This window comes from Lactuca serriola, chromosome 8 (genome assembly GCF_051521515.1).
Source record: "Lactuca serriola cultivar US96UC23 chromosome 8, Lser_US96UC23_V15, whole genome shotgun sequence".
Lineage (NCBI taxonomy): Eukaryota > Viridiplantae > Streptophyta > Magnoliopsida > Asterales > Asteraceae > Lactuca > Lactuca serriola.
In genome coordinates this window covers 86,359,025-86,386,742 of record NC_136415.1, presented here as the reverse complement: position 1 = coordinate 86,386,742, position 27,718 = coordinate 86,359,025, and the positions used below count along the sequence as shown (strand labels likewise).

Sequence of the window (27,718 nt, the reverse complement as noted above, 5' to 3'; positions counted from 1 at the left end):
GTTGCCAAAAGGGCTTGAGTGAGTTTGAACTTTTCAAGTCTTTGAACTTGTGGGTTAGGGAGAATAATTGGAGGAGGTGAAGGAAGTGAAGTATGATTTCTTGTTCCTCGATCGAATCGTGGAATATCATCTTCATGTGGAATGCTTGTTCCACGTGATTTGGGAAGACCATAGTTGTCGTACTTTGACATCTACAAAATGGGAGAAAACAAATTCAAGTTAGTTGATTGATTGAGTCCTTAATAAATCACCCAAATGAGATATTAAGGCTAGGACCCAACACAATACGCTACAACCTAGAAAAGGGATGTCATAATCTAGTTGCAGAATATTTGAAGGTACGTGAATGACGATTCACTAATTTCCACCATTAAAAACGAAAAAGAAATTTAAGTTTTAAATCTATGAAAACTCCTAGATCCTTTGAGATTCATTGAACTTTTCAATAGCATGTTTAAATCTCGATATGCCCCTCTAGTTTATGACTGGGATGCCGAGGATCACAAAGCGGGTGTGAATAACCATGCAAACTTACATGGTGCCCTCACATGTTACAGTCACCTATTTGATGTGCTGGTAAACCACACACGCTCCACCGAACAATGACAAACGTTGAGTCACCCTTTGCTACCTTCGCTTAGAGCCATTTAGTGTGCCGGTAAACCACACACGCTCCACTAACGTCTTTGCAAGGGCACAAAATGTAATTTCATGGAATTGCATCAATTCACTACTTTGCCTAAGTAACTAAGATTGGGAATTTGTAAAACATTTAGTTACTTTTGTATTTCATTATACTTATAATGGAAGGTTTTGTCCTATCATAACCGTTCGGCTAACGACCCTCCACTAGTCAACAGTGCGGTGGGTAAGAGTGGATACCCATTCAATCGCCATTTTATAGGCAATTTCCTTAAACACCCCTTATAGACCAGCTTCGTGAATTAGGCCTACTAACGGTAAGACTGAGTTTTACTCATACATATATGTAATGTTAGACTTTTAATGTTATATATAGTATAGGGTGTATTTTACACTTTTAATATACTAGGAGGTCAAATTTAACAATTATACTTTTAATTCAATTAAATTGTAAACCTAAACTTTTACGGATTTATTAAACCTCTTTTTAATTATACACCTTAATTAATTAATAAAACCATAAGGGTGTGATTTGAACTTTTCAAAACAATACTAGGGTTTTAGAATTTAACATTCCTAAATTAAACCGTTTAATCAACTTTTAAATTCCAAAACTTGAGGGCAAGTTTTGAAACATTTCAAAACATTAGGTTTAGAATTTAAATATACGTCAAAATTAAACTTTTAATCAAAATTTAAATTCCAAAACTTGAGGGCAAGTTTTGAAACCTTTTCAAAACATTAGGGTTTCAACTATTTAAATTTCAAAACTAAAATTTTGAGTTTAAATTTAAACTATAAAACCTAAAGGGGAAAATTGAAACTTTTCATAACACAAGGATCAAATAACAAATAATATAATTTAAAAAATTAATTTCATCATTATCTATATTTGACCTAATTTCAATTTCTTGCAAAATAAGTTACCCAATTAATACAAATTATCAACTTTAATCATATAAGGAAGTTATTATCTAATCAATTGGTAGTTATCTTTTGTTTAATCAAGGATATACTCATAAATATGATTAAAATCGGATTTTAATGATCTAAGATAGATAAGGCAATTATCCATGAGTAAAACAGCAAGAAATCCTGAAATCCCCTCTTTCTGACGCTCGAACTCGCCGAGTACCCACATGGACTCGCCGAGTCCACAATGGGACTCGCCGAGTTCATCAGGCAGTTTCACAATAATCGAATTTTTTCAACTTGAACAAATATACAAGGCATCAATACAATAGAAACCAATCAAGGCTGTGATACCACTAATGGGTTTTGGTCATAAGAACATCCTATGTGCTCATACAAACCCTAATGCTTGGATCTAGGTTTCTCTATTGTACATGCAAGTTATCCAAGACTATAAACCCTAATTCTAGCATACAAGTAATCATATTAACATATGAATGGGTTTAAGATATTACCTTGATTGTTATGTAGCAATAACAATCACAATTCCTCCTTGTAATGACTTTAGAAAGCTTAGAGTCACAAATGTCACTCCTCTAAGGGTTCACAAACACCAAGAGCAAGAGGATGAATAAGAGAAGAGAGGGAGGCTCTCAAAATAGTGTGGAAACCCTAACCAATTAGTTCACACCGTTTTTGGAGCATAAGGGTTCTATATATAGTAAGGCTATTAGGGTTATCTAACAAGGAAACCCTAATTTGGATGCTTAAGCCCTAAGCAACCCATGGACTCCTTTCCTTAAAGGCCTTGGAACGATTTCTAATGGGTTTCCCATAGAATATTTCCACCCCTTTAATATGGAGTCCATTAGCTCAATATTCAACTATCATACAATTGACATTTCTAGTCCCTTAGGTTTAATTAATCTCTTTTAGTCACAAACTTAATTCTTATTAATTCTTGACTAATATTAATTAAACAATATGATTTCTCCTTTAATATATTATTCTCATAATATATTAATAAATCATATTTAATCCTTTCTCTCCATTATTCATCCTATCAAGTTGCTTTGGTGAATGCAACCGAAAAGGACCATGCACCATCGGGTCAAGTACATACCAAAATAGTTATGGACTTAGACACTAATCCAACAGTATGCAAGCCCTAGCAGAGAATAGAACCTTGACTTGGTGATAGAGGTTTTCCTGTTAGAAATTTCGAAGGTGATGCGTTCTTCTTCCTTGATGTATGATGCTAATGAATAAGCCTTCGGTAGTAAATTCATTAGGATGCACTCAACCTTAGTTAAGGCATTAACCAAAGGGAATATTTCAGGCACTCAATGATGGGTAGCATGAAAGAATTGTACTTGAACTGAGACAAATCAAGTTCTGATTCTGTTTGATGGCATGTAGTGATGATTGAGCGGTCTGATCGTGAACAGATGAAGAACCAACCATTGTTATAGGTTGATAAAGAAGAAGAAGAGTAAAGAGAAATCGTCATTTGAGTTCTTGAGAGAATTTGGTAGTGGTAAAAGGTAACGCTGTGAAATAAAAAATCTTATATACGATTACGCAAGAGAGAGAATATGAAGCGTAGATTGAGAGATTTCCTTTGAAATGATGCCTAGAAAAGTGGGATGTTACAACTGTATCCCCAATAAAGGTGTCAGGCGACGTCATAAGTGGAAGCTTTTCAAATTCCACGCGCCTAAATTTCGAAATTTTATCCACCAACTGTCGTGTCATCATTATCTTATTCTCATCTTTTCGATCTCCATTCATTTAAGTGAATATCCACACAGATGTTCGCTATGGAACACAAGGTAATTTGTGCGTATCACCTTGTGCCTTATTGAATCTGTGAAACTGAAAGTTTCATAAATACCACAAGCAAGACTTTAGGAAAATCAAAGAGATTTTTGTGCGAGAGTATGCCAAAGAAAAATAAATAAATCAAGATATATTTGTGTGATATTAGTGATGACTTAAAAGACATGAAACAATAGATCCCGGGCAACGATCTCTTCCTTCAAAATCAAGAGAGATTATGAAGTGTCTGTGTGGTTGCCCGTTGAAATATGATCAAATGTTTGATAAAAAAAATTGAAAGGCATCTTTTCATTAGGCTCAGTGGGTGGCTAGCTCTCCAACCAAACAACGAACTTGACATAAGAATGAATGTTGGATGAAGTACTCGTGTGACCAGTGTAATCAGTTGAACGAGTAGGTGAGGAATTATTTTAGTGACAAGATTAATCTTTTGAAATCTCAAAAAAAAAAAAAAAAAAAAAAAAAAAAAAAAAAAAAAAAAAAAAAACTAGATCTTATAGGAAGAAGTGTCTTGGAAGCAGAACACTTCATAAAGATCACACAAAAGAAAAAGAGACCCCTTTATACATACCATGAAGGTAGCTTTCATTAATTAAATGGTTAAAATCTAGAACATTTAATAGTTCACCGTCAATTCATGCAAATGTGTTGGATTTAGGGTTTCACTCAGTTCGTGGTGAACGAAACTAAGATCATTAACACAAATTTTGTGCAACCATAAACCTTAGTGGTATAGGTGAGAGTCTCAAGGGTTACACTGATGAGTATGAAGCCAATGGAGAAATGTGAAGATGGTTACAGAGAAGCGAATGTACCTCTACTAAACAGAAGTGACTAAGTAGATAACTCTTAACTCAAAGTGAAAAGAGTAAGGTAGCTCAGGGATAATGTGAATTTAACAGCCTAATTGGGAAGAAACGATTGGTAGAATTGATTCATTAACGCTTCACATCGAGTCAATAGAGGCTTTAGACAACATACAGCAGCATGCTTCTAGGGACACTTAGCTAATACATAGATAAAGAATGTTATACCGGCTCCATCACACGAATCTATGCCTCCATGATCTTCTCAAGATAGTTTTCATGTGTTGAAATTTTTGAAAATAAAAGAAATAAAAATTAAAAACGAATAAAATATTTTTGAATTTTGAATAAAATGGAATGATATATAAAAAATTAGATCAAACAAAACAAAAACAAAACAAAACAAAAAAAAATTTAATGATGAAAATTAGGGTGAACGTTCGTGCCAATTCGTGTCCAGGAAAAATCAGAAATGAATTAAGGCAAGCATTCATCCACAAATGAACAGTGGACAGTGAGTCTTTACGAGCGTTCTCATCAATTCGCGTCAACAACTTTATTAAAGAAAATGTGGTTTCAGTACAGATTCAGCTTCCATCATTCCTAGGCCTTGAAGAATTCTATTGAAGGTTGTTGCAGACAAGGCTTTTGTGATAATGCCAGCCAATTGATCAGCAGATCTTACGAAGTGAATATTAACATTGTCCTCTTCTACGTGATCCTTGATGAAATGATACCACAGTGCTATGTGTTTCAGCTTTGAGTGTTGCACTGGGTTGTGACAAATGTGAATAGCAATTTCAGTCACAATATAGTGGGATTCGTTTCACACTTAAGCTATAATCACGAAGCTGACTTTGAATCCAAATGACTTGAGATGTGCATGAAGCAGCAGCTATATATTCAACTTTAGCGGTTTACAAGGACACACACGTTTCCTTCTTGGATTGCTAACTAACAAGGTTTCCATCTAGAAATTGGCATCCTCTAGTTGTGCCTTTTCTTTCTATTCCACATCCCCCAAGGTCAGCATCTGAAAATGCTTGTACAAAGAAGCCTGATTTCGCAGGGTACCATATGCCAAGTGATGAAGTTCGTGTCAAGTATCTTAAGATACTCTTGACGGCCACCATGTGAGGTGCGCGTGGATTTGCTTGGAACCTAGCACAATAACAAACGGAAAACATAATATATGGTCTACCAATTGTTAGATACATCAATGATCCTATCATTTGCCGATAAAGGGTCATATCAGTAGCTGGTTTTTCCAGAGATGGTGTCAGTTTCGTTCCGAATGCCATTTGAACCTTCACTTTAGAGTCTCCCACCATGACAAAATTAGCTAGTAAGGTCTTTGTGTATGCTTCCTGATTTATGAAAATGCCTTCTGGTCCCTTTCTTATATTTAGTCCAAGGAAAAAGTTAGTCGAACCCATGGAGCTCATCTTAAATTTTGTTTCCATCAATTTTTGGAATCCAGCTGTTAAGTTGGTATTTGTAGAACCGAAAATGATGTCATCAACCAAGATTTGGACGATCATCAAGCGGTCACCCTCTTTCTTGCGAAAGAAAGTTGGGTCAACCGAACCTTGTTTAAATTTGGACATTTTAAGGAAGCGAGTTAGAATTTCATACCAGGCTCTTGGAGCTTGCTTGAGACCATAGATTGCCTTGTCCAAGATGTAGCAGTCATTTGGATACTTCTCGTTTACAAACCCAGGAGGTTGTTCCACGTATACTGTCTCTTCTAACACCCTGTTCAAGAACGCACATTTAACATCCATCTGAAACACTTCAAAATTCGTGTGTCTTGCGTATGCCAAGAAGATGCAAACAGATTCCAACCTTGCAATAGGTGTGAAGGTTTCTTCTTGGTCAATAACTTCTTCTTGACATTATCCCTTAACCATGAGTCTCGCTTTGTTTCTTATTACATCCCTTTCTTTATCCAGCTTATTGCGAAAAACCCATTTCAAACCAACAACTGATGCTTTAGGTGGAGTATGAATTAACCTCCAAAATTTGTTTCGTTTGAATTCATTGAGCTCATCTAGCATCTCTTGCACCCAGTCAGAGTGATAAAGAGCAATGTTGACGGTTTTGGGTTTATTCTTGGATACGAAGGAATTGAACATGCAGAAATCCACTTTAGAGAATAATGCAGTTCGTTTCGCTTTTATTTGAGATCTCGTAAGAACGCATGCATAAGATTCACCAATGACTTGGGTTTTAGGGTGATCTCTAGTGCATTTGGCTAGTGGATGATAATTTGGATCAGAAGAGGAATCCAGTTCAGCGTTTACTTCTTCGAATTCTGATTGAAGGTCTGTATCGTCATTCGCATCTTTATTCTCCTCCTCAAATGACGAGTGGTCCATTTCTTCAGGAAGTGAAGAATCCCCTATGAATGGAGATTTATGAGTCATTGTGGGAGGTGAGCCATTTGCATTAGTGAGTGGTTTAGAAGAGAAAGATGAATGAAACCCTCCCCCTGAAATGGAATGTTCGTTTCTTGAGAAGTAAAAGGCTCCCGTTGAAAAGATGCATTGGAGCTTGTATCCTCCCCCTGGACTATAGCACTCGTCTCTTGAGGTACTTTAGAAGTTGATGACTGATTGTTCATATCTTTCGCAGCGTCATCGATAATTTTCTTCAATTTCATCTACTTTATTGTCATTTCCGTTTGCTTCAAATGTGATAGCCTTCTCTGGCTCATCAAAAAGTAGCATGAATTCATTATAGAGTTTTAAGATCGGAACAGTGGCTGGACTTGGCTTAGGAAAGATTTTCTCCATTTTATTTTCTTTCAATTCAATCCTCTTCAAGTAGTTCTCATCAAAGGTAACATATTCGGTTTGCTAGGAATAAATCCGAGATGACGAATGCAAAATATCAAGAACATTCAAGAATCAATCACCAACATATGCAAGTAATCTGATAAAGGTTTTTCTTATATTGATTATGAGATGAATGTACATAGAAAACCCTAATATGGTCAAAAGCTTACACCAAACGTAAACCTAATTATTATTTATAGGGAACAATAAATATCTACCATAAATATAAAATTTATGCCTAATATAAAATCAATGCCTTAAAGAGTTCGATTAAGAACTTCTTCTGTAAAGGCATCGTAGGGAATTATAAAATGATTAACCCTAAAAAAGACTTCCCTAAATAACCAAATATGCCATATCAGTTTCAATATCTCAAATACTCAACAATCCCTCCTAGATGTTGAAACTGATGAAGATCATGATTTCCAATCTTCTTGGCATTTCTACCCTAAATTGTGAGAATCATTAGTACATGGGGTTATCAAAGCGAGAGAAATAGAAATAATATTGCAAATATGAACTCCCCCTTGAATAATATCACTCCCCATTAAATCTTCACAAAATTCCACAGAGAGAATCAGGAAAGTTCAGAAGAATCAGCAACAATCTTCAAAACCCGTCAGATATAATGAAATAAATCCCTTTAGCAAAAACCCAATCTTCAAAAATTAAAACCGGAAAATTAACAAAAAAATTTTTTTGTATTTTTCGATTTTTAAATTTAGACAAAAGAATAGAATAAGAAGCAATTTATTTTAGAAGGGTTTGAAAAGAATAAGACCAAAGAAAAAGGATAAAAAGTGAAAATATTTTGGACAGAAGGGGATAAAAATGGTAAAAATCCAAAAATTTTGAAAATAACTTTGTATATTGGGTAAAATCTGTGAGTTTCTGAACGTCAGGGTGGTAAAAGTTGAAAATATAACCCACATTCTTTATTAAGGCCCTGAAAATAAGTAATATCTTCCAAAGGGGGCGGAAACTTTAAAGATTAGAGATATTGGGGTACCAGAACTAGTAAAGAACTAAAAATGTAGGGGTCAAGACTGTAACATCAGTCATCTTCTTCAATGGAAAGCACGTCTTTTGACTTTGAAAGTCAAAATTAAAGAGAATTCGATGTCAGGTAAATTTCTGATTTAGATTTCGAAAATCCAATCCCTTTAATTTTCATTCCTACTGTAAATCCTGATTACGATTTTGAAGGCTTGATTTCCGATCAATTCGTTGGACATGACCATTTTCAGATTTGGAAGTTCCGATATTGGTTTTTTTTATTAAAAAAAAGCTAATATTTTTTAACTTGATAAATTTTAATTGTCATCGTACAATGAGTGAGATGGCAAACGGGCAACAAGCTGTGCCGCTAAACTTTTTTGAATGGTAAAGCTAATTCTTTTAAAGACTACATCCGAAGATATAAGAGGTATAACATTACTATGCATGATTCGTTGTATGCTTTTAAGAAGCTCTACCGCATCCACTGTGAGGAAATCAAACATATCAAATGCAAATGGTATGAACACGTGTTGATTTTCCAGGCACGATCTCTCATGTTTGGTGACTCTGCCTGTGGCTGCTTTTAAAGCAGCATGTCCCGCTGTGAAACCCCCAGCCCTCAGGCCCACGAGAGGGGATACCCCTGTAAGATCCACACATGCGTGTTTCCCTCCGACCCATCCAAAAGTTAAAATGTCAGCCGGTCTGAGGGTTGAGCTTCCTTTTGTCGGGTCAATGAAGAAATTAACCGGTGCCTCTTTCTTAGCGGAAACTCCAACACACTTAAATATACCAAACAAGACATCCCTAACCATATCGTGCCTGTATTTGAACCCCGGGAGTTCTTTACAGTGAACTGCATGCTCCCCAAAAAAGTCCAAACATGCCTTGCGACACACAAGACATATCTCGTCAGCTGAGAAAATGGGAATCATGAGTCGATATTTGAGAATAGTACAATACTCTATGGGAGACATGTGTTGGCCAAGCCCATCTATAGGGATAGCCAGAAGAAAATCTTGAGCATGTGGTGCTCGTAAGCTTTGGAAAACTGTTTTCTGCCGAGCCGTCATGTCGAAATGCACTTCCATATCTTGGACAATTTTATGAAAAAAGGCACTGACCAGTGTATTCTGGGATTTAGGGGGGGCGGTGCCTTTAGTAGTAAAATTGTTAAGGTCGAAGTTTGGAAGCTTGTTGCGAAGGGATGCCAAGGCACAATCATAATCAGAATCCATACCATGTATACCGCTACCCCGTAAGATGTGGTCTTGCAATACCTAAGATTGAGCCCTTGAGGCAACAAAAGCATAGGAGGTAGCCTCTACTGCCGAGTATAAACCCAAACCTCCAAACCTAATGGGTATGGAAGCAATTCGCCATTGTATGTCACCAAAGAAAGGGCCCCCACAAACCACAATGTCCTCAATCGCCCCGCGCAATCCATTGTCAAAGTATATTGTCGCCTCCTCCATGTGAACGGGTTGGCACATCCTCAACCCAACGAAAATCTTAGCAATACCCATACAAGACCGAAGAAGAAGGAGCTCACTCTAGGGTCAGACGATTATGGAAGAAGGCGCATCAAATTCACAGCGTTTTCGGCTCTCTTTATGGCTAGGTTGCGAATGAAACTAGCATCTCTACTAACAGCTCCCCCAAGAAGTTTCACCCCCAAAGGCGGCCTCCCGATGCCCGCCGTAAATAGTCCCTCCTGTAACTTCCTACCATTACACGAGGGCCAAAAGAGCTCGGTTTTCTTGATATTCAGCTGAAGGCCCAATTTTGGGCCAGTCACCGTAATGATGTCCAATGCTTTGGCCACCTCCTCCGAATCTCCGATAAGTGTGCCATCATCCAAGCACCATGCATGGAGCAAAAGCTTGCAATTGTATCTAATCTTATGCAAGAGCGGGTGCAACATAATGGCAAAGAGAAGTGGTCTCAAGGGGTCTCCTTGTTGAACCCCAGTAGAAGACCTGATATGAGTTTTGCCTAGATATAACCTTGCTGCTTGACCGTATATGAACTCTACCCACAAGGAAATAGTGGGACACCTCAGTCTGACCTCATGAAGTAATGCGGATCTGTCAACAAGGTTAAAGGCATTAAAGAAGTCAACGGTAAGCATGGAGAGAGATTTGTCATCGTGGCGCTCACTCAACAACCTATTGGCGCTATGTAAACTGGCCTCAGCGCCACCCGATACCCCGACTCCGAACTGAAAATCATTGAGATATTTGGCCATTTCTTTACCAACCCCTTTCATGGCCAACTTAGAAACCAAACGTCTCCATATAGTACCTACTGCAATAGGTCGTATTCCCTTGTCAGGTTTTAAGAGCGGCGTGAGAGGAGCAGAGTCAAAATTCAGCCAAGCTCGAAGGGCATCTTCCGCCTAGCCATAGATTAACCACAGAAGTAATAGCATGCAAGAGGTCTTTGGCTATAGCCAAACCTTCTCCACAAAGGGCATCTAAATTGTGTTGAGCTCTCAACCCATCCCTCCCACACGAGGTACCTTTAAGGAAGGATTTAATTCCCCCAAGGACATTGTCGATATCCACAACCAGGGGAGGTTCTGAAAATATGGTTTTGGGCATGGAAGGTGGTGGCTTGTATGGATGCTTATCCTCCAATGCCTTCGTGGTATCACCCTAAATGGAGCAACCCCCGAAGAACATAAAACTTTCACCGTTGCTGTAATATGTCCATCGGCAACCTTACGAAGACATTGTCTGATATTGGTGCTTCCCGGTGTTCTTTTCACCTGAATGTAATCTTCTTTTTTATCTTGTTGCTCCAGTCTTGCATTGTCAACTAAGTTTGTAACTAGCTTGGCGATACCATCTCTAGTCCCCCAAGTAGCTAAAGCGCTCAAGATATTACGATGTTGCAAAGACTTCCTATTGCCAGACCTACTTTCATGCCTATTCTTGGGCCTGAACACCTGAAGAGTACACCTAGGAAGAATCAACAGAGCAACCCACGCTTCAATGGATCTGGGATGAGAAACCACTTTGGAAAGGGTTGCTTTCAAAGTCTGGGAGAAAGCCATACGACAGTTATGAGGGATGCTTAATACCGATTTCGATATCAATTCAGATTGCAGAGTCTTGATTTCAACCCCATTTGAATCCAACAACAAGTTTGAGTGTGTATAATACCGATTTCCGTTTTGAATCAAAGTCGGAAATGATTGCAGATTCTAAAACAAGGTTCGATTGCGGTTTGTTAAAACGATTCCAAGTGCAAGCATAACTCCTGATTGCTGTGTTAGAAAACCAATTTCGATACTAGTTCTAAAAATTCCAATCTCAAGTTTCAATTTGATTTGTAAAATCCGATTCCGAGTCATTCTCATTCTGTATTCAATTTTGATGCTCGAAACATTAATGTCTATTAGGATGAACAGATTCCGACTTCAGATTTCATGGTAATATCGAGTTTAGAAACATCGAATGATGTTTCGTTCCAATTCCCAGGGGCAATTTCACAAGCTAGAAATCTTGTAAATGCGAATGGAAGACTACGAATGTGTGGTACAGATTCCAATTTTGACTTTCGTTTTGGATTTGCAACTATGAACAATCAAGCCATGAAAACGAACTTGTAGAGGTAGAGGAGAATGCGAACTTAATCTACACAAACTTAATCTTCTACGTTCATTTCTAAATCTATTTAACCGATCATGAACCGAAAGCGAATCTCAGGTTCGCTCCAAATCATATTGCAGGTTCGCTCCGTCGATTACACAACTGAACCCAACCGAACGTTCAATTCCAATTGAGACTTTGGCTTCTTAATCTTGAGTTTCGCTTCTGTGACCTTCGCTTCTTGATCTTGAGTTTCGCTTGTATGCGTGTCTTCTCTTCAAAGAACACATGATCGACCAAACAAGCGAAACTAACCCCAATTTTTCAAAAAATAGCGAATCTAACCCCTAAATGCTGTAAACCTAACGACTTGTACCCCTTTTGCTGAAATGTGTCAGATGGAAGCCTCCTTTTTGCAGATAATACCACTTTTCACCCCTTTTTTCACCTTTTTCAGCCTTTTGTCATTTCCAACACAAAAAAAAAAAATAATAAGTTTGATTTCTTCAACACAATATCAAATCTTCGAACCAAATCCACCAGATTTCACCAAGATTTTGTCCCCGTTTTCGTTTTTATTTAATAAAGGACAAAACTTTTATGGGACTTTTGGTACCCATTTAAGGTTCAATATAGAAGTTGGCTTCTTGCATACCCACTTATTTGAAGAAAATCTATCACAACTAGAAATTTTTTTGCCTTGTAACTACAACACTTATGTCAAATTATGAATCAAAGACATGAAAGCATGCATGATACTTACTCTCTGACAATAAAATTTCAAACAAAGACCCCATGCAAGCATTTCAAGTAGTCAATAAGCAATTGGAAACCCTAGGAGTTCTTGTTTAAGTCCATTTTGGACTAGGAATTCCTTATTGGGCCCAATGGACCAATAAGCTTCCAATTTGACTATCTTGGGCTTAGAACTCTTAAATGGGATCTAATTGGACCCACTTCCATGTATTTCAATATTTTGGGCCATATTGGACCTATAATGAAATAAATTAATTATATGAACCATTTTGGGGCATAATTAACATAATTTAGCCCTAATAGGTCATAAAAATCACACTTATATTTATTAGGACCAAACATCACTCAACATAACTATGAAATTGGACTTAAGCCTTTAAGGCCCAAAAAAACTCTCTCTTCTCTCTCCATTCTCGGCCCAAGCCCAAAGGAAAACAGGAGTTGACTTTTCCTATGGCACCTCATAATTACCTAAAGGATTTCTATGCAAAAATAACCCATACATCCATGCATTTCCCATACTTCCATGCAAGCACTCTCTTCTTCTCCCTCTCTCTCTTGCTCTCGGCCGAATCCAAGCATACACACACACATTTCACTCACAATTCTCTCAAGAAACTCTCTCATTTCTCCTCCTTATTTTCGAGATCCAAGAGGTGTTCAAGAGACTTCTTCCATAAAAATCATCATCTAAGGTAATGTATTGCTTGGATCCATAAGCTAGCTATTCATTTCATTCAAAAAATCATCTCTTAATTCATTCAAACTTATGGTCTAGCACCTTAGAAGCATCCAAGTTCGAGATCTTTCAAGAAAGGTTGCTAGGATCGAATTCTTCTCATCTTTTCTTGCAAAACCGAAACAACACCCAAGGTGAGCTTCATACCCCCTCTTTTTCGGTTTTTATGAGTTTTTATGGGGGAGAATACAAGCAAATGTGTAGATCTATGAGTAAGTGTATGCCTTGTGTGATTTTTATGCTTGTATGTATGATTTTATGTGCTTTGTGATGAATATGTTAGCCAAAAAGTACCTAAAAACCGAGATCTACAACATGAGGAATGAAATAAACATCACTTATAGCATTTTACGCTAATCAAGTCTAGAAAAATAGTTTATTTGGTTAGGATGAACATTTTTGGACATAAAACCCATTTTTGGGCTCAAATTGTCAAAAATACAAAACTAAGGGCCCAAAACGACAAATGATAATTTCTGGAGGTAGAAAAGGTCCAAAGAGTTTCTAACATATCTTTTTGAATATCAACACTTTCGAGGGGCTTAAAATGTAAATTTTGAACATAATGGGCTAAAATGGGCTTTTCGGCTCAATAAGCCCCAAATTGCGATATTTTTGAAATTGAGGGGCTGGAAAAGCAACTTTCTGCAAAACAGAGGATTACAAGTGTATTAAAACCATTTCAAATGTCAAAAATGTTTTTCAAAGTCAAAAGGGATCAAAAATGCAAAAAAATTCCATTTTGGGCCAAAACTATAAAGTTTGCGAAAAATGGGGGTCCCAACCGAGAAAACTTCATTTTTGAAGGACTTAAGCTGTTTATCAAGTAAATCTGGGCTGAAAATGTCTTTTCAATAAGTTTTGATACTAAAGTGTCAAGAAAAAATGGTTTAAGGACTAAAATGGAAATTCTTTTATATAAAGGATTGAAAGTGTAAATTTTATCCAAGAAGGGTCATAAAAAGGTAAACTCTTACTTTTAAACAAATAAATCCCTTAAGATAAAATACGAGCACCACGACTACCAGCGAAACATAATAACAAATACACTTTCAACACCAATATCGTTACCAAACGAATTGATTCGGTCTCGAATCAATAACGAATCAAAAATCAATAAACAATAGTACTTCATTAAACACGCGAAATTTACGAGAATTCAATATTCAATCTTTGGGCTTGAAAGTTTCAAATCGTGCTTGTTGGGCCTAGCTAGCCCAATAACATGATCTTTAGGCCCGAAGGGAACGCGTTTACATGTTATTGGGCCTTTTATGACCTAATTCCATGTAAAAGCACTTTCAATAGCTTTATTGTGCTGTTGGGCCCCAAGGGTCCATTGGTACTGCTAGCAAAGTCGAGAAGTCAAATGCGAGTCGAGCCAAGTGCCTTTCGCATTCCCGATAGCCTTGAACGACTTATGGAAATAATAGGGGCTTCGTACCCTCCTTTCTCCTCGGTTATGGGGCTATAAGAAGTCAGGGTGGTTGGATTAAGTGAGTAGTACGGACGACGCATAAGGGATCGTTTGTATTTGGTAGTTATAAACTAGTCATTTTCATTAATGGGTGATTATAACGACTCACAACCCATAATTAATCCAATGTCACCTGGAATTATCGAAAACAATCGTCGTATCGGTATAACAATAAATAACACATGTAATTTTATGTACTGGGAAAACATCGGGTTTTCCCGGGAAGTTCAACACTTTTACCTATGTGATGTATACAAGGTTTAAGAATTATACTCGTTTACAAAAATCGACAAGCATACTACGGATCTCCACACTTTTTCCTATATACAATACTCGTTTCAGAAAATATCGGATTTTCTGGGTTTTCAAACTTCACAAAGATCATTATTTTTCAAACATGACTTATGAACTCACCAACATTTCATATGTTGACGTTTTTTCAAAATACTTGTATTCTAAGATAACAGGTAAATCGAAGAATATGTATCCGGTGATGTCATGGTGTTTTGTTTAAATTAGTATCGAACGGTTTATGTTATGGAAATGTAATGTTTAAAACGATGTACTCAATGTAAAGAATATCAGTTGTAATATTTCAATGCATGGTGATGAATGATGTTATGATTCATGTATAATCATTGTGAAGGTATTCAATTAAGTCACAATAGCCCTCAGACGTTTCCGCTGTCTGGTTCGGGGGTGTGGCAGGTTGGTATCAGAGCTCTGTTTATATTGAACTAGCATATCTAACCACACATTGATATGCAACCATAAACCAAAAGAGGGACTAACACAACTCTGAAAAAAAACAAGTAAAACATAACAATAAAACACCCTTGCTTGTATTAGGAACAAGAACCTAACACCGAACCGAACAAGATAATACTAGTATCTCGGTTAATCCAAGACTGTTCCTAGTTGTATCAAGGAGCGGATGTAGCCTGATCAACTACATTCCCTCCAAGTTATAACTATCACACGTCCTGAGGAGATCGTGATAGCTAGGGAACCTAAAAACATACCCCTTTATCACCAAAAAGAGAACATCCGTTTAGTCTATACCATAGTTATAGAGTCATAGGAGTAACGATAGTTTATACCTTCCCCTAGTCTTCATGGAGGGAGAGCATCAGGGTATCCAGTTTCATCAAGTCCTTGTGGCTCACGGGATGCTCGAAGATGAACTAGAAGGGAATCAAGAGGGAGCATACGACGTCGGGCCTGACGAATACACAGACATCGACTACAAGTTGGAGGAGGCCGATGATGACATAGAGGAAGGACAAGACTCGGGCAAAGATCACGCCACATCGTTTGTTAGCAAGGCGCAACAGGACCACCCCGCCCCACCAGCGAACCCCGCAAGGGAGAATCGCTCCCCCGCAGCTGAGATTGCCGCCCTGCGGCAACAGCTGTTCGCCATGGAAGCATGTGCAGTGCGAGCTAAGCATGAGAGGGATGAGGTCATTGGAGACATGGCGGAGATGGCTCAGTTGTTGGCTCAACACTTCGGCATATGATCTCACCCCCTATCTTAGGATACTCCATGGAGTACTAGGGATAGCATCAGTCTTTAGTACTATGTCATTAGGATCTATGCTATGTACCCCGACTCTATATTTAAGTGAGTACACTACTCATAGAGCCGTTATGCTGTCGAACTAATATCACTTATGTATGCTCTTTCGAGCAAAATTTTCATGTATCAAATGCGGATAATATTATTAAACTTTTATGTGTTTTACTTTGATGTTGTAATCTGCTATGTGTACGAATCCATGATTGTGTGCCAAATTGTGAAAGTACCTAAGTTAGTGCCACTAGGGGTGAGCATTTGGACCGGCCTGGACCGAACCGGACCGGACCGGCTCTTGGACCGGACCGGTTACGGAGAATTTTGTGGACCATGGACCGAACCGGATGAGTCGTGTCCGTGTCCGTGTCCGGGTCCGGGTCCGGGTTTTCCGGTTTTTGGACCTGTTTGGACCGGTACAACTTTAATTGCATAGAGTATAATAAGTAATCTACATTGATGTATAATATTATAACTTGGAAAATTAATATGTTTCCGTTTCATGCCTAACTAATCTACATTGATGTATAATAGTATAACTTGCAATTTGAAAAAAATTAATTTTCCAAATAAAAGCAACTAACATATAAATCAAGTTCACCAACAAAAGTTAAACAATTTTAAGACAAACATACAAAAGTATTACCGTAACAACAAAAATCATAGTTTAAACTTTAAAATCAATCAAACTAACAAATTTCATAAACTCATAATCTAATCTTCCATTGGCCTCTTCCCCATATCATTGTCATCCATATGTAACATATTTAAAGCTTGTGCAATCTCTACATAAACACAAATGAAAATGTTGTTAGTATTTAATAAAAAGTAATAATTGTATAAAAAAAGAATAAAGATTGTAATTTTTTTTACCCAAAGCTATATCATCATCGTTCAAGATGTCACCAACGTTGTCAACTATCGGATTTGTAAACTTTATCACCCAATCTTGGGTGCATAACAAAGCTTCAACTATCAATGTCGATAAACTAGTTTGATACTCACTTACAACTCTACCACAAGTGCTAAACGCGGACTCGGAATTATAGTATAAAATAATACTAAAAAGCTGAAATATTTCAGCTTTGATAGCTCTACTTTGAAGGATTGTAACTCAATGAATATAATACCAAAATAAACAAAACTTATAGTCTAAATTCATCTACAAATTGTAAACTAAATGTTGGAAAAAACCGTAGGTCAATCCGACTTAAAACGAATGAGTTATGGGTGTTTAGAAAACGTCATAGATTATAAAATCTTGCTAAAAAGCTGAATTTTTTCAGCTTTGATAGCTCTACTTTAAAGGATTGTAGCTCAGTGAATATAATACCAAAATAAACAAAATTATAGTCTAAAATCATCTACAAACTGTAAAATAAATGTTGGAAAAAATCGGAGGTCAATCCGACTTAAAACGAATGAGTTATGGTTGTTTAAAAAACGTCACAGCTTACAAAATGTTAATGAAAAGCTGAATTTTTTCAGCTTTAATAGTTCTAATTTGAAGGATTGTAACACGGTGAATATAATACCAAAATAAACAAAATTATAGTCTAAATTCATCTACAAACTGTAAACTAAATGTTGGAAAAAACCACAGGTCAATCCGACTTAAAACGAATGAGTTATGTGCGTTTAAAAAACGTCACAAAAATCTTAATCATGTTCAACCAGTTCTAAACCCGGTAAAAACCGGATCGGACCGGCGAGAAATCTTAGAACCGAGAACCGGCCCGGGGGTCCAAAAAAACGGTCCGGTCCGGTCCGGTCCACCGGTCCAAATGCTCACCCCTAAGTGCCACACACTTAGCTCATAGGATCACAACCTCACAGAAACCACATACACTCAACATCTTTCTGTTTCATGACAGAAAGATGCCTCGATGACCTACTCGTGGAAACCCTGGACCAACCCCACCCGAAGTTGACTCAACTGCATTCTAGGCAGTCGTATCTGTTGCGGTCACAACAGCAATGGCACAAATTCACCAAGGGAACAATGGATGAGTCAATGGACAAGGGGTCGGGACTTCGAACAACGGAATGAATCAAGGACCCACCAAAACATGTACCTACAAAGACTTCACAAACGCCAAACCACGAACCTTTAACAGCACTGAAGGAGTGATTACCCTGAAATGATGGATCGAGAAGGTGGAATCGGTGTTTGAGATATGCGATTCCCCTGAAGAGATGAAGGTGAAGTTTGTTGCATGCACTTTTGTTGACCAAGCGCTGACTTGGTGGAACGGACACATGGAAGCCATGACACTCCCCGTAGCCAATTCAATGCCATGCGCAGAAATGAAGGAAATGTTGATGGCCAAATACTGCCCTCGCGGCGAAATTCATAAAATGGAGCAAGAGTTGTGGAACCTCACTGTCCGGAATGCCGATATCGATGCCTACATATCAAGGTTTAGTGAACTGTCTCTGTTATGTTCTGGCATGATCACCTCAGAAGGAAAGAAGATCGAGCGATTTATCAGGGGACTAACCTCCCCGATCCAAGGAAACGTGATAGCTGCAAATCCCGAAACTTTTGACACTGCTAAGAGATTGGCGAAGAAACTGTATGACCACAACAACAAGAAATGTGAGAAGCCAGCGGAGACCGAGGCCAAGAAGGAAAATGATGGCAAGAAGGGGAAGAACAACAAGAGAAAGGGGCGTCAAGGCTCCGAGACTTCCAAGAAGCAGCAAATAATGGCGGTTAATGCTGCAACTGCACAAGTTCCGCCCACACCACATGCTCCAGCCTCAGCTGCTCTAAATGCTCCTAGACCTTATTTCGATAATCTTCCCAAGTCCAACAAGTGCGGTCTCCATCACAATGGAGAATGCAAGGAGATACAGTGCACCAGTTGCAATCGGAAGGGGCACACGGCATGGTATTGCAGGACTTACCCTCCCCAGAATCAACAACAGGGAAGCAACAACAACAACAACCGCAACAACAACAACAACACCAACACCGGCGGCAACAATGCAGGACCTAGCCACACCTGCTATGGGTGTGGAAGGACTGGACATTTCCTTCGAGATTGCCCTAACAACAACAATCCCGGAAATGGAGGAACAACAAGGGTGCTGAACATGGTTCAGGGGGAGGCGACTCAGGATCCCGCTGTTGTTACCGGTACGTTTCCCCTAAACCACACTTATGCATGCATCCTATTTGACATCGGAGCAGAGCGAAGCTTTGTGAGCAATAAGTTTAAACATTTATTAAAACAACAACCCCAGAAGCTAAATGAAACCTTTACGGTGGAAATGGCCAATGGGAAAACCGAATCCACTGGGGAAATCTACATCGGATGTACCCCAACCCTGAACCAACACGTCTTTCGAATAGACTTAATGCCTGTTTTCATTAGGAGTTTTGATGTGATTATTGACATGGGCTGGTTAAGCCTCCACCATGCTGAAATTATGTGTCACGAGAAGGTCGTTCGCCTTCTCCTTCCCAATCACGAAACTCTAGTTATTTACGGAGACAAACCTAGCACGAGCCTTCGCCTCATCTCGTGCGTCCAGGCACAGAAGCATCGACGAAAGAAAGATTTGACGTTCTTCGCTCACATAGTGGATAAAACCAAGGAAGAGGTTAACATTCAATACATTCCAGTAGCACGTGAATTCCCAGACGTATTTCCTGAAGATCTTCCTGGAGTACCCCCAGAGAGACAAGTTGAGTTCCGAATTGACCTGGTTCCAGGAGCAACCCCTCTCGCTAAATCGCCTTACCGGCTAGCTCCTGCTGAAATGCAGGAATTGTCCAGCCAACTCAGCGAACTCCTGGGCAAGGGATTCATCCGACCTAGCTACTCACCATAGGTAGCTCCGGTCCTCTTTGTCAAAAAGAAGGACAGATCTTTTAGAATGTGCATCAATTACAGAGAGTTAAACAAACTCACTGTCAAAAATCGCTATCCACTTCCACGAATCGACGATCTATTTGACCAGCTCCAAGGGGCTAATTACTTCTCTAAGATAGATCTACGATCCGGGTACCATCAGCTCAAGGTCCGGGAAGAGGATATTCCCAAAACCGCTTTCCGAACTCGTTACGGACATTATGAATTTGTCGTAATGCCCTTCGGTCTAACAAATGCCCATGCCGCCCTCATGGACCTGATGAACCGAATATGTCGACCATTCCTCAACAACTTTGTCATCGTCTTCATTGACGACATTCTAGTCTATTCCCGAAGCGAAGAAGAGCATGGCCAACATCTCCGACAAATCCTGGAAACCCTACGAACGGAAAAGCTATACGTAAAACTCAACAAGTGTGAGTTCTGGCTCCGTAGCGTGAACTTCCTAGGTCATGTTGTTAGTCGGGAAGGAATTCATGTGGATCCTTCTAAGGTCAAAGTCGTCGAAGGATGGGAAGTCCCGACGACACCCACAGAAATTTGCCAATTCTTAGGCCTAGCAGGCTACTATAGGAGGTTCATTCAAAACATCTCTAAGATCGCCAAGCCACTTACCTCGCTTACACAAAAGGGCATACCATTCAAATGGACTGACAAAAAAGAAGTTGCATTCCGAACCCTGAAGCAAGCCCTCTGCAGTGCCCTACTACCATCTCTACCAGAGGGAACGGAAGATTTCGTGGTCTACTGTGACGCGTCAAATCAGGGTTTAGGTTGCGTTCTCATGCAGCGTGGAAAAGTGATAGCTTACGCATCCCGCCAACTAAAGACACACGAAGTGAATTATACAACCCATGATATGGAATTGGGAGCAGTGGTCTTTGCTCTGAAGATTTGGAGGCATTACCTTTATGGTACGAAGTGCACCATCTTCACGGACCACAAAAGTCTCCAGCACATCTAGAATCAGAAAGAGTTGAATATGAGGCAACGAAGATGGGTTGAACTATTAAACGATTACGAGTGTGAAATCAAGTACCACCCAGGCAAGGCCAACGTGGTAGCTGATGCCTTGAGCCGGAAGGAGTACTCTAATCGTCGTGCGAAAACTCTCTCAATAACCATCCAATCTCACCTAACCACTCAGATCGGGGTAGCCCAGTCAGATGCCATGAAGATGGAAAACAGAGCAAGCGAAGCATTACGCGGAATGGAGAAGAATCTAGAGGTAAAGGAGAACGGAGGATACTATTTCATGAACCGTATTTGGGTCCCTAAACTCGGAGGATTTAAGGAGGTAGTTATGAATGAAGCTCACAAGACGTGATACTTCATCCATCCAGGTTCGGACAAGATGTACTTGGATATTAAACAACATTATTGGTGGCCTAACATGAAGGCAAAAATTTCCACCTATGTCAGCAAATGCCTTACTTTAGCCAAGGTAAAGGTGGAGTACTAGAAGCCCTCGGGGTTATTACAGCAACCGGTGATCCCCGAGTGGAAATGGGAAGGTATTTCCATGGATTAGACACTATATGGGTAATAGTTGACCAACTGACGAAATCCGCCCATTTCCTGCCAATAAAAGAATCCTACAAGATGGAGAGACTGACACGATTATACATTCGTGAAATCGTGAGACTTCACGGAGTGCCAGTGTCTATCATCTCAGATAGAGACAGTAGATTCACTTCACGTTTTTGGCAATCACTTCAGAAAGAACTTGGAACCCATCTCGACATGAGCACCGCTTATCACCCACAAACGTAGGGTCAAAGCGAACGAACCATCCAGACGCTTGAAGACATGCTTCGCACGTGTGTGATAGACTTTGGGAAGTCTTGGGATACCCACTTACCCTTAATTGAATTCTCGTATAACAACAGTTACCATTCGAGCATCAAAGTCGCTCCTTTCGAAGCACTATATGGACATAAGTGTAGATCACCGTTGTGTTAGGCTGAGGTGGGCGACACCCAGCTAGCAAAGAAACTGGCATCGAACAAGGCGTTAACGGGACCGGAGATCATTCATGAAACCACGGAAAAGATAGTTCAAATCAGAGCTCGACTACAAGCATCGCGCGACCGACAAAAGAGCTACGCTGATAAACGGCGAAAGCCCTTAGAGTTTCAGGTCGGGGATCGAGTGCTGTTAAAAGTTTCACCTTGGAAAGGGGTCATTCGTTTCGGAAAACGGGGAAAACTGAAACCACGATACCTTGGACCTTTCAAGATCCTCGCCCGAATAGGTCCAGTGGCGTACAAACTGCAGCTACCTGCTGAGCTAAGCATCGTACACCCCGTGTTCCATGTTTCCAATCTAAATAAGTGCCTATCAGATGAAACTCTGTCATTCCCCTTGACGAGATTGAAATCAACAAGAATCTCCTGTTCATTGAAGAACCAGTCGAAATCATGGACAGGGAGGTAAAGCCTACTAAACAAAGTCGCATCCCGATCGTGAAAGTACGGTGGAACGCGAAGCGTGGGCCAGAATTCACGTGGGAATGCGAAGACCAAATGAAGCAAAAGTACCCTCACCTATTCTAGCATTCTCAAATCTAGCTTTCAAAAGAATTTCGGGATGAAATTCCCTCTAACGGGGGGATGATGTCACAACTAGAAATTTTTGTGCCTTGTAACTACAACACTTAAGTCAAATTATGAATCAAAGACATGAAAGCATGCATGAAACTTACTCTATCACAACAAACTTTCAAAAAAACACCCCATGCAAGCATTTCAAGTAGTCAATAAGCAATTGGAAACCCTAGGAGTTCTTGTTTAAGTCCATTTTCGACTAGGAATTCCTTATTGGGCCCAATGGACCAATAAGCTTCGAATTTGACTATCTTGGGCTTAGAACTCTTAAATGGGCTCTAATTGGACGCACTTCCACGTATTTCAATATTTTGGGCCATATTGGACCTAGAATGAAATAAATTAATTATATGAACCATTTTGGGGCATAATTAACCTAATTTAGCCCTAATAGGTCATAAAAATCACACTTATATTTATTAGGACCAAAAATCACTCAACATAACTATGAAATTGGACTTAATCCTTTAAGGCCCAAAATAACTCTCTCTTCTCTCTCCATTCTCGGCCCAACCCCAAAGGAAAAGAGGACTTGACTTTTCCTATGCCACCTCACAATTACCTAAAGGATTTCTATGCAAAACTAACCCATACATCCATGCATTTCCCATACTTCTATGCAAGCACTCTCTTCTTCTCCCTCTCTCTCTTGCTCTCGGCCGAATCCAGGCACACACACACAAATTTCACTCACAATTCTCTCAAGAAACTCTCTCATTTCTCCTCCATATTTTCGAGATCCAAGAGGTGTTCAAGGGACTTCTTCCATAAAAATCATCATCTAAGGTAAGATATTGCTTGGATCCATAAGCTAGCTATTCATTTCATTCAAAAATCATCTCTTAATTCATTCAAACTTATGATGTAGCACCTTAGAAGCATCCAAGTTCGAGATCTTTCAAGAAAGGTTGCTAGGATCGAATTCTTCTCATCTTTTCCTTCCAAAACCGAAACCACACCCAAGGTAGCTTCATACCCCCTCTTTTTCGGTTTTTATGAGTTTTTATGGGGGAGAATACAAGCAAATGTGTAGATCTATGAGTAAATGTATGCCTTGTGTGATTTTTATGCTTGTATGTATGATTTTATGTGTTTTGTGATGAATATGTTAGCCAAAAAGTACCTAAAAACCGAGATCTACAACATGAGGAATGAAATAAACATAACTTATACCGTTTTACACTAATCAAGTCTAGAAAAATAGTTTATTTGGTTAGGATGAACATTTTTGGACATAAAACCCATTTTTGGGCTCAAATTGTCAAAAATACAAAACTAAGGTCCCAAAACGACAAATGATAATTTCTGGAGGTTGAAAAGGGTCCAAACAGTTTCTAATATAATTTTTCTGAATATCAACACTTTTTAGGGGCTTAAAATGTAAATTTTGAACATAATGGGCTAAAATGGGCTTTTCGGCTCAATAAGCCCCAAATTGCGAGATTTTTGAAATTGATGGTCTGGAAAAGCAACTTTCTGCAAAACAGAGGATTACAAGTGTATTAAAACCATTTCAAAGGTCAAAAATGTTTTTCAAAGTCAAAAGGGATAAAAAATGCAAAAATTTTCCATTTTGGGCCAAAACTGTAAAGTTTGTGAAAAATGGGGGTCCCAACCGAGAAAACTTCATTTTTGAAGGACTTAAGTTGTTTATCAAGTAAATCTGGGCTGAAAATGTCTTTTCAATAAGTTTTGATACTAAAGTGTCAAGAAAAAAATGGTTTAAGGACTAAAATGGAAATTCTTTTATATAAAGGATTAAAAGTGTAAATTTTATCCAAGAAGGGTCATAAAAAGGTAAAGTCTTACTTTTAAACAAATAAATCCCTTAAGATAAAATACGAGCACCACAACTACCGGCGAAACGTAATAACAAATACACTTTCAACACCAATATCGTTACCAAACGAATTGATTCGGTCTCGAATCAATAACGAATCAAAAACCAATAAACAATAGTACCTCAATAAACACGCGAAATTTACGAGAAGTCAATATTCAATCTTTGGGCTTGAAAGTTTCAAATTGTGCTTGTTGGGCCTAGCTAGCCCAATAACATGATCTTTAGGCCCGAAGGGAACGCGCTTACATGTTATTGGGCCTTTTATGACCTAATTCCATGTAAAAGGACTTTCAATAGCTTTATTGTGCTGTTGGGCCCCAAGGGTCCATTGGTACTGCTAGCAAATTCGAGAAGTCAAATGCGAGTCGAGTCAAGTGCCTTTCGCATTCCCGATAGCCTTGAACGACTTATGGAAATAATAGGGGCTTCGTACCCTCCTTTCTCCTCGGTTGTGGGGCTATGAGAAGTCAGGGTGGTTGGATTAAGTGAGTAGTACGGACGACGCCTAAGGGATCATTTGTATTTGGTAGTTATAAACTAGTCATTTTCATTAATGCGTGATTATAACGACTCACAACCCATGTGATTATAACGCCTAAGGGATCGTCGTATCGGTATAACAATAAATAAGACATGTAATTTTATGTATTGGGAAAACATCGGGTCTTCCCGGGAAGTTCAACACTTTTACCTATGTGATGTATACAAGGTTTAACAATTATACACGTTTACAAAAATCGACAAGCATACTACAGATCTCCACACTTTTTCCTATATACAATACTCGTTTCAGAAAATATCGGATTTTCTGGGTTTTCAAACTTCACAAAAATCATTATTTTTCAAACATGAACTCACCAACATTTCATATGTTGAAGTTTTTCCAAAATACTTGTATTCTCAGGTAACAGGTAAATCGAAGAATATGTATCCAGTGATGTCATGGTGTTTTGTTTAAATTAGTATCGAACGGTTTATGTTATGGAAATGTAATGTTTAAAACGATGTATTGATTGTAAACAATATCAGTTGTAATATTTCAATGCATGGTGATGAATGATGTTATGATTCATGTATAATCATTGTGATGGTATTCAATTAAGTCACAATAGCCCTCAGACGTTTTCGCCGTCTGGTTCGGGGGTGTGACAAAATCTATCATCCTCTGAAAATAATACCCGCCTTTTAGTTGGAAAACAAAAATTGCCAAAAAATTCATTAAACCAACCGAACACTATTTTCTCTTTTCTCCAACTCTTGACATATTCACCTGAATGAAATTTTCTTTGAACATTATTGACTTCAGCTTTTTCAACTTTTTCACAAGCATTAGGCACTTGTACCTTGGGCATCCAAACTTTCTTTATTTCACTTTTGGTCTTCCTCTTCTTCTTCCTTTTCTTATTTTTAGGCTTCAGAAACGAATTTTGGATCTGAATAACCTTTTCACCATTCTGAATCTGATCATTAGTAGACTCTGACACACAAACTTTTAGAGTTTGGTAAATCTGAATTTCTTGAAGAATTGGCTTTGTGTAAGGAATCATTCCTTCAAAGATATCATCAGAACAAAATAAATCATATGTTGTTGTTCCAATAGAACAAAATTTATTTACTTCCATGATTTCCAAAGATTTGCTTTGTGATTCATGTTCAGAACAACTAAATTCGGATTGTGAAGCTTCTGAAAAACTTAAAACACTTGACTCCCCTCAACAAGAACATCTAGAGTCACTTTTTCTTCAGAAACTTGAAGAACAACAAGAACTTCTTCTTTTTCTTTTCTTTCTTTCATAGCATATTCTTTTCTTTTCAATCTAACTCCAACTGTTGTTCATTTTTCAGATCTAAATGTGCTTTAATAATACGAAATTGATCTATCAAAACTTCATCAGTTACTAAGACACAACTTCCATATTGATTACAACTTGTGAACTTATCTATTCCCCCATCAACAAAGAGATTATACATATATATAGCATCTTGATCCATATATTGATTGTACAAATGCCAATACTTCCTTAATCCCAAATGAAAATTTGGATCAGTGATCTTTAATCCAAGATCGAAAACAGAATATAAAAACAATGAGTTTGGTGAAACCATTAGATTTTCAACAAGTGACAGAACTTGAAAAGAAAGAAAGTAGATCTGATAAGAATTCTAGAGAGCAAAACGGATCTAAAAGGGTTTTTAGTGAGAGAAAACATATCTGAGATGGTTTCTAAAGAGAGAAAACAAATCTGAACACGAAAATTGAAATAAACACGAAATTTTCTTCTAATTCTCTTCGAGAACACAAATTAAGAACAAATCATATGATAGAATGGGTAGAAGACAACAAATCTGAACAAGATTTGGCAATAAAACAAAGTGGAAGACTTTTTCTTTTCAGAAATCTAACAAAACTTGAAGAACAAGGTGCGATTCAAGATAAACTTTCGCCATAAACAAGATCGATTCTTGCAAAAATCGTTGAGATCTACAAGAACCCGCTCTGATACCACTTGTTAGGAATAAATCCGAGATGACGAATGTGGAATATCAAGAACATTATGCAGGTTTTTAAGCATTTTAACACTCCTAAGGTGTACATGCAACCCTAGAAACCTTGGATCTATGTTTGTCTAAAATACATGCAAAATTGATTTTCCATGGTTCATAATCCTATCTAGCATACATGGGGAACTTTAATCATAAAAGCTTGCTATAAATACATACCTTAAAGTGATTTGGATTCTTTGAAACCTTGTGAGCCTAGCACCCCAAGTGTGATTCCTCAAATGTCTCACACAACACCAAATGCACTTGGAACAAACTTGAGAGATATGTATAACACTTAGGAATCGACTTGCCCTCTTTTGTTCTCTTAGGTACCGATTTTGGTGTGTAACATGAAGCTTATATAGCGTGTTACAATTAGGGTTACACCATGTAAACCCTAATTGTCATGACCTTTCATTTCCATGACCCATGGGTTATATAACCACCATGGAGCATCCATGGAGCATCTTATGGGTTTTAGCCCAACTTGATAATCCATGGAGCATTAGCCCACTATACAATTATGAGTGATTTACACAATTAACCCATATATTTAATTAGTCTTCTTTTGATCACTTAATTAATTTCAAATTAATTCTTGATCAATGTTAATTAAATAATACTATTATTATATTACAACTTATAATATATTAATAAACCTTTAAGTG

General features: G+C 38.3%; 1 protein-coding gene and 1 long non-coding RNA gene across 2 annotated transcripts; both read right to left on the bottom strand.

Annotated features, from left to right (window-relative positions):
- Positions 1-3,815: 3,815 nt before the first annotated feature.
- LOC145067125 (uncharacterized) lies at positions 3,816-5,983 on the bottom strand. Its single transcript, XM_079014331.1, has 3 exons — positions 5,835-5,983; positions 5,159-5,360; positions 3,816-3,830 (listed from the first exon to the last, which is right to left on the bottom strand). The coding sequence occupies exons 1-3, from the start codon at positions 5,981-5,983 to the stop codon at positions 3,816-3,818; spliced, it is 366 nt and encodes a 121-aa protein (XP_078870457.1).
- Positions 5,984-16,737: 10,754 nt separating this feature from the next.
- On the bottom strand, positions 16,738-17,265 carry LOC145070602 (uncharacterized). The gene is made up of 2 exons (XR_013690011.1): positions 17,050-17,265; positions 16,738-16,961 (listed from the first exon to the last, which is right to left on the bottom strand). It is a non-coding gene; the product is annotated as an uncharacterized LOC145070602 (long non-coding RNA).
- Between the last annotated feature and the right edge of the window lie 10,453 nt (positions 17,266-27,718).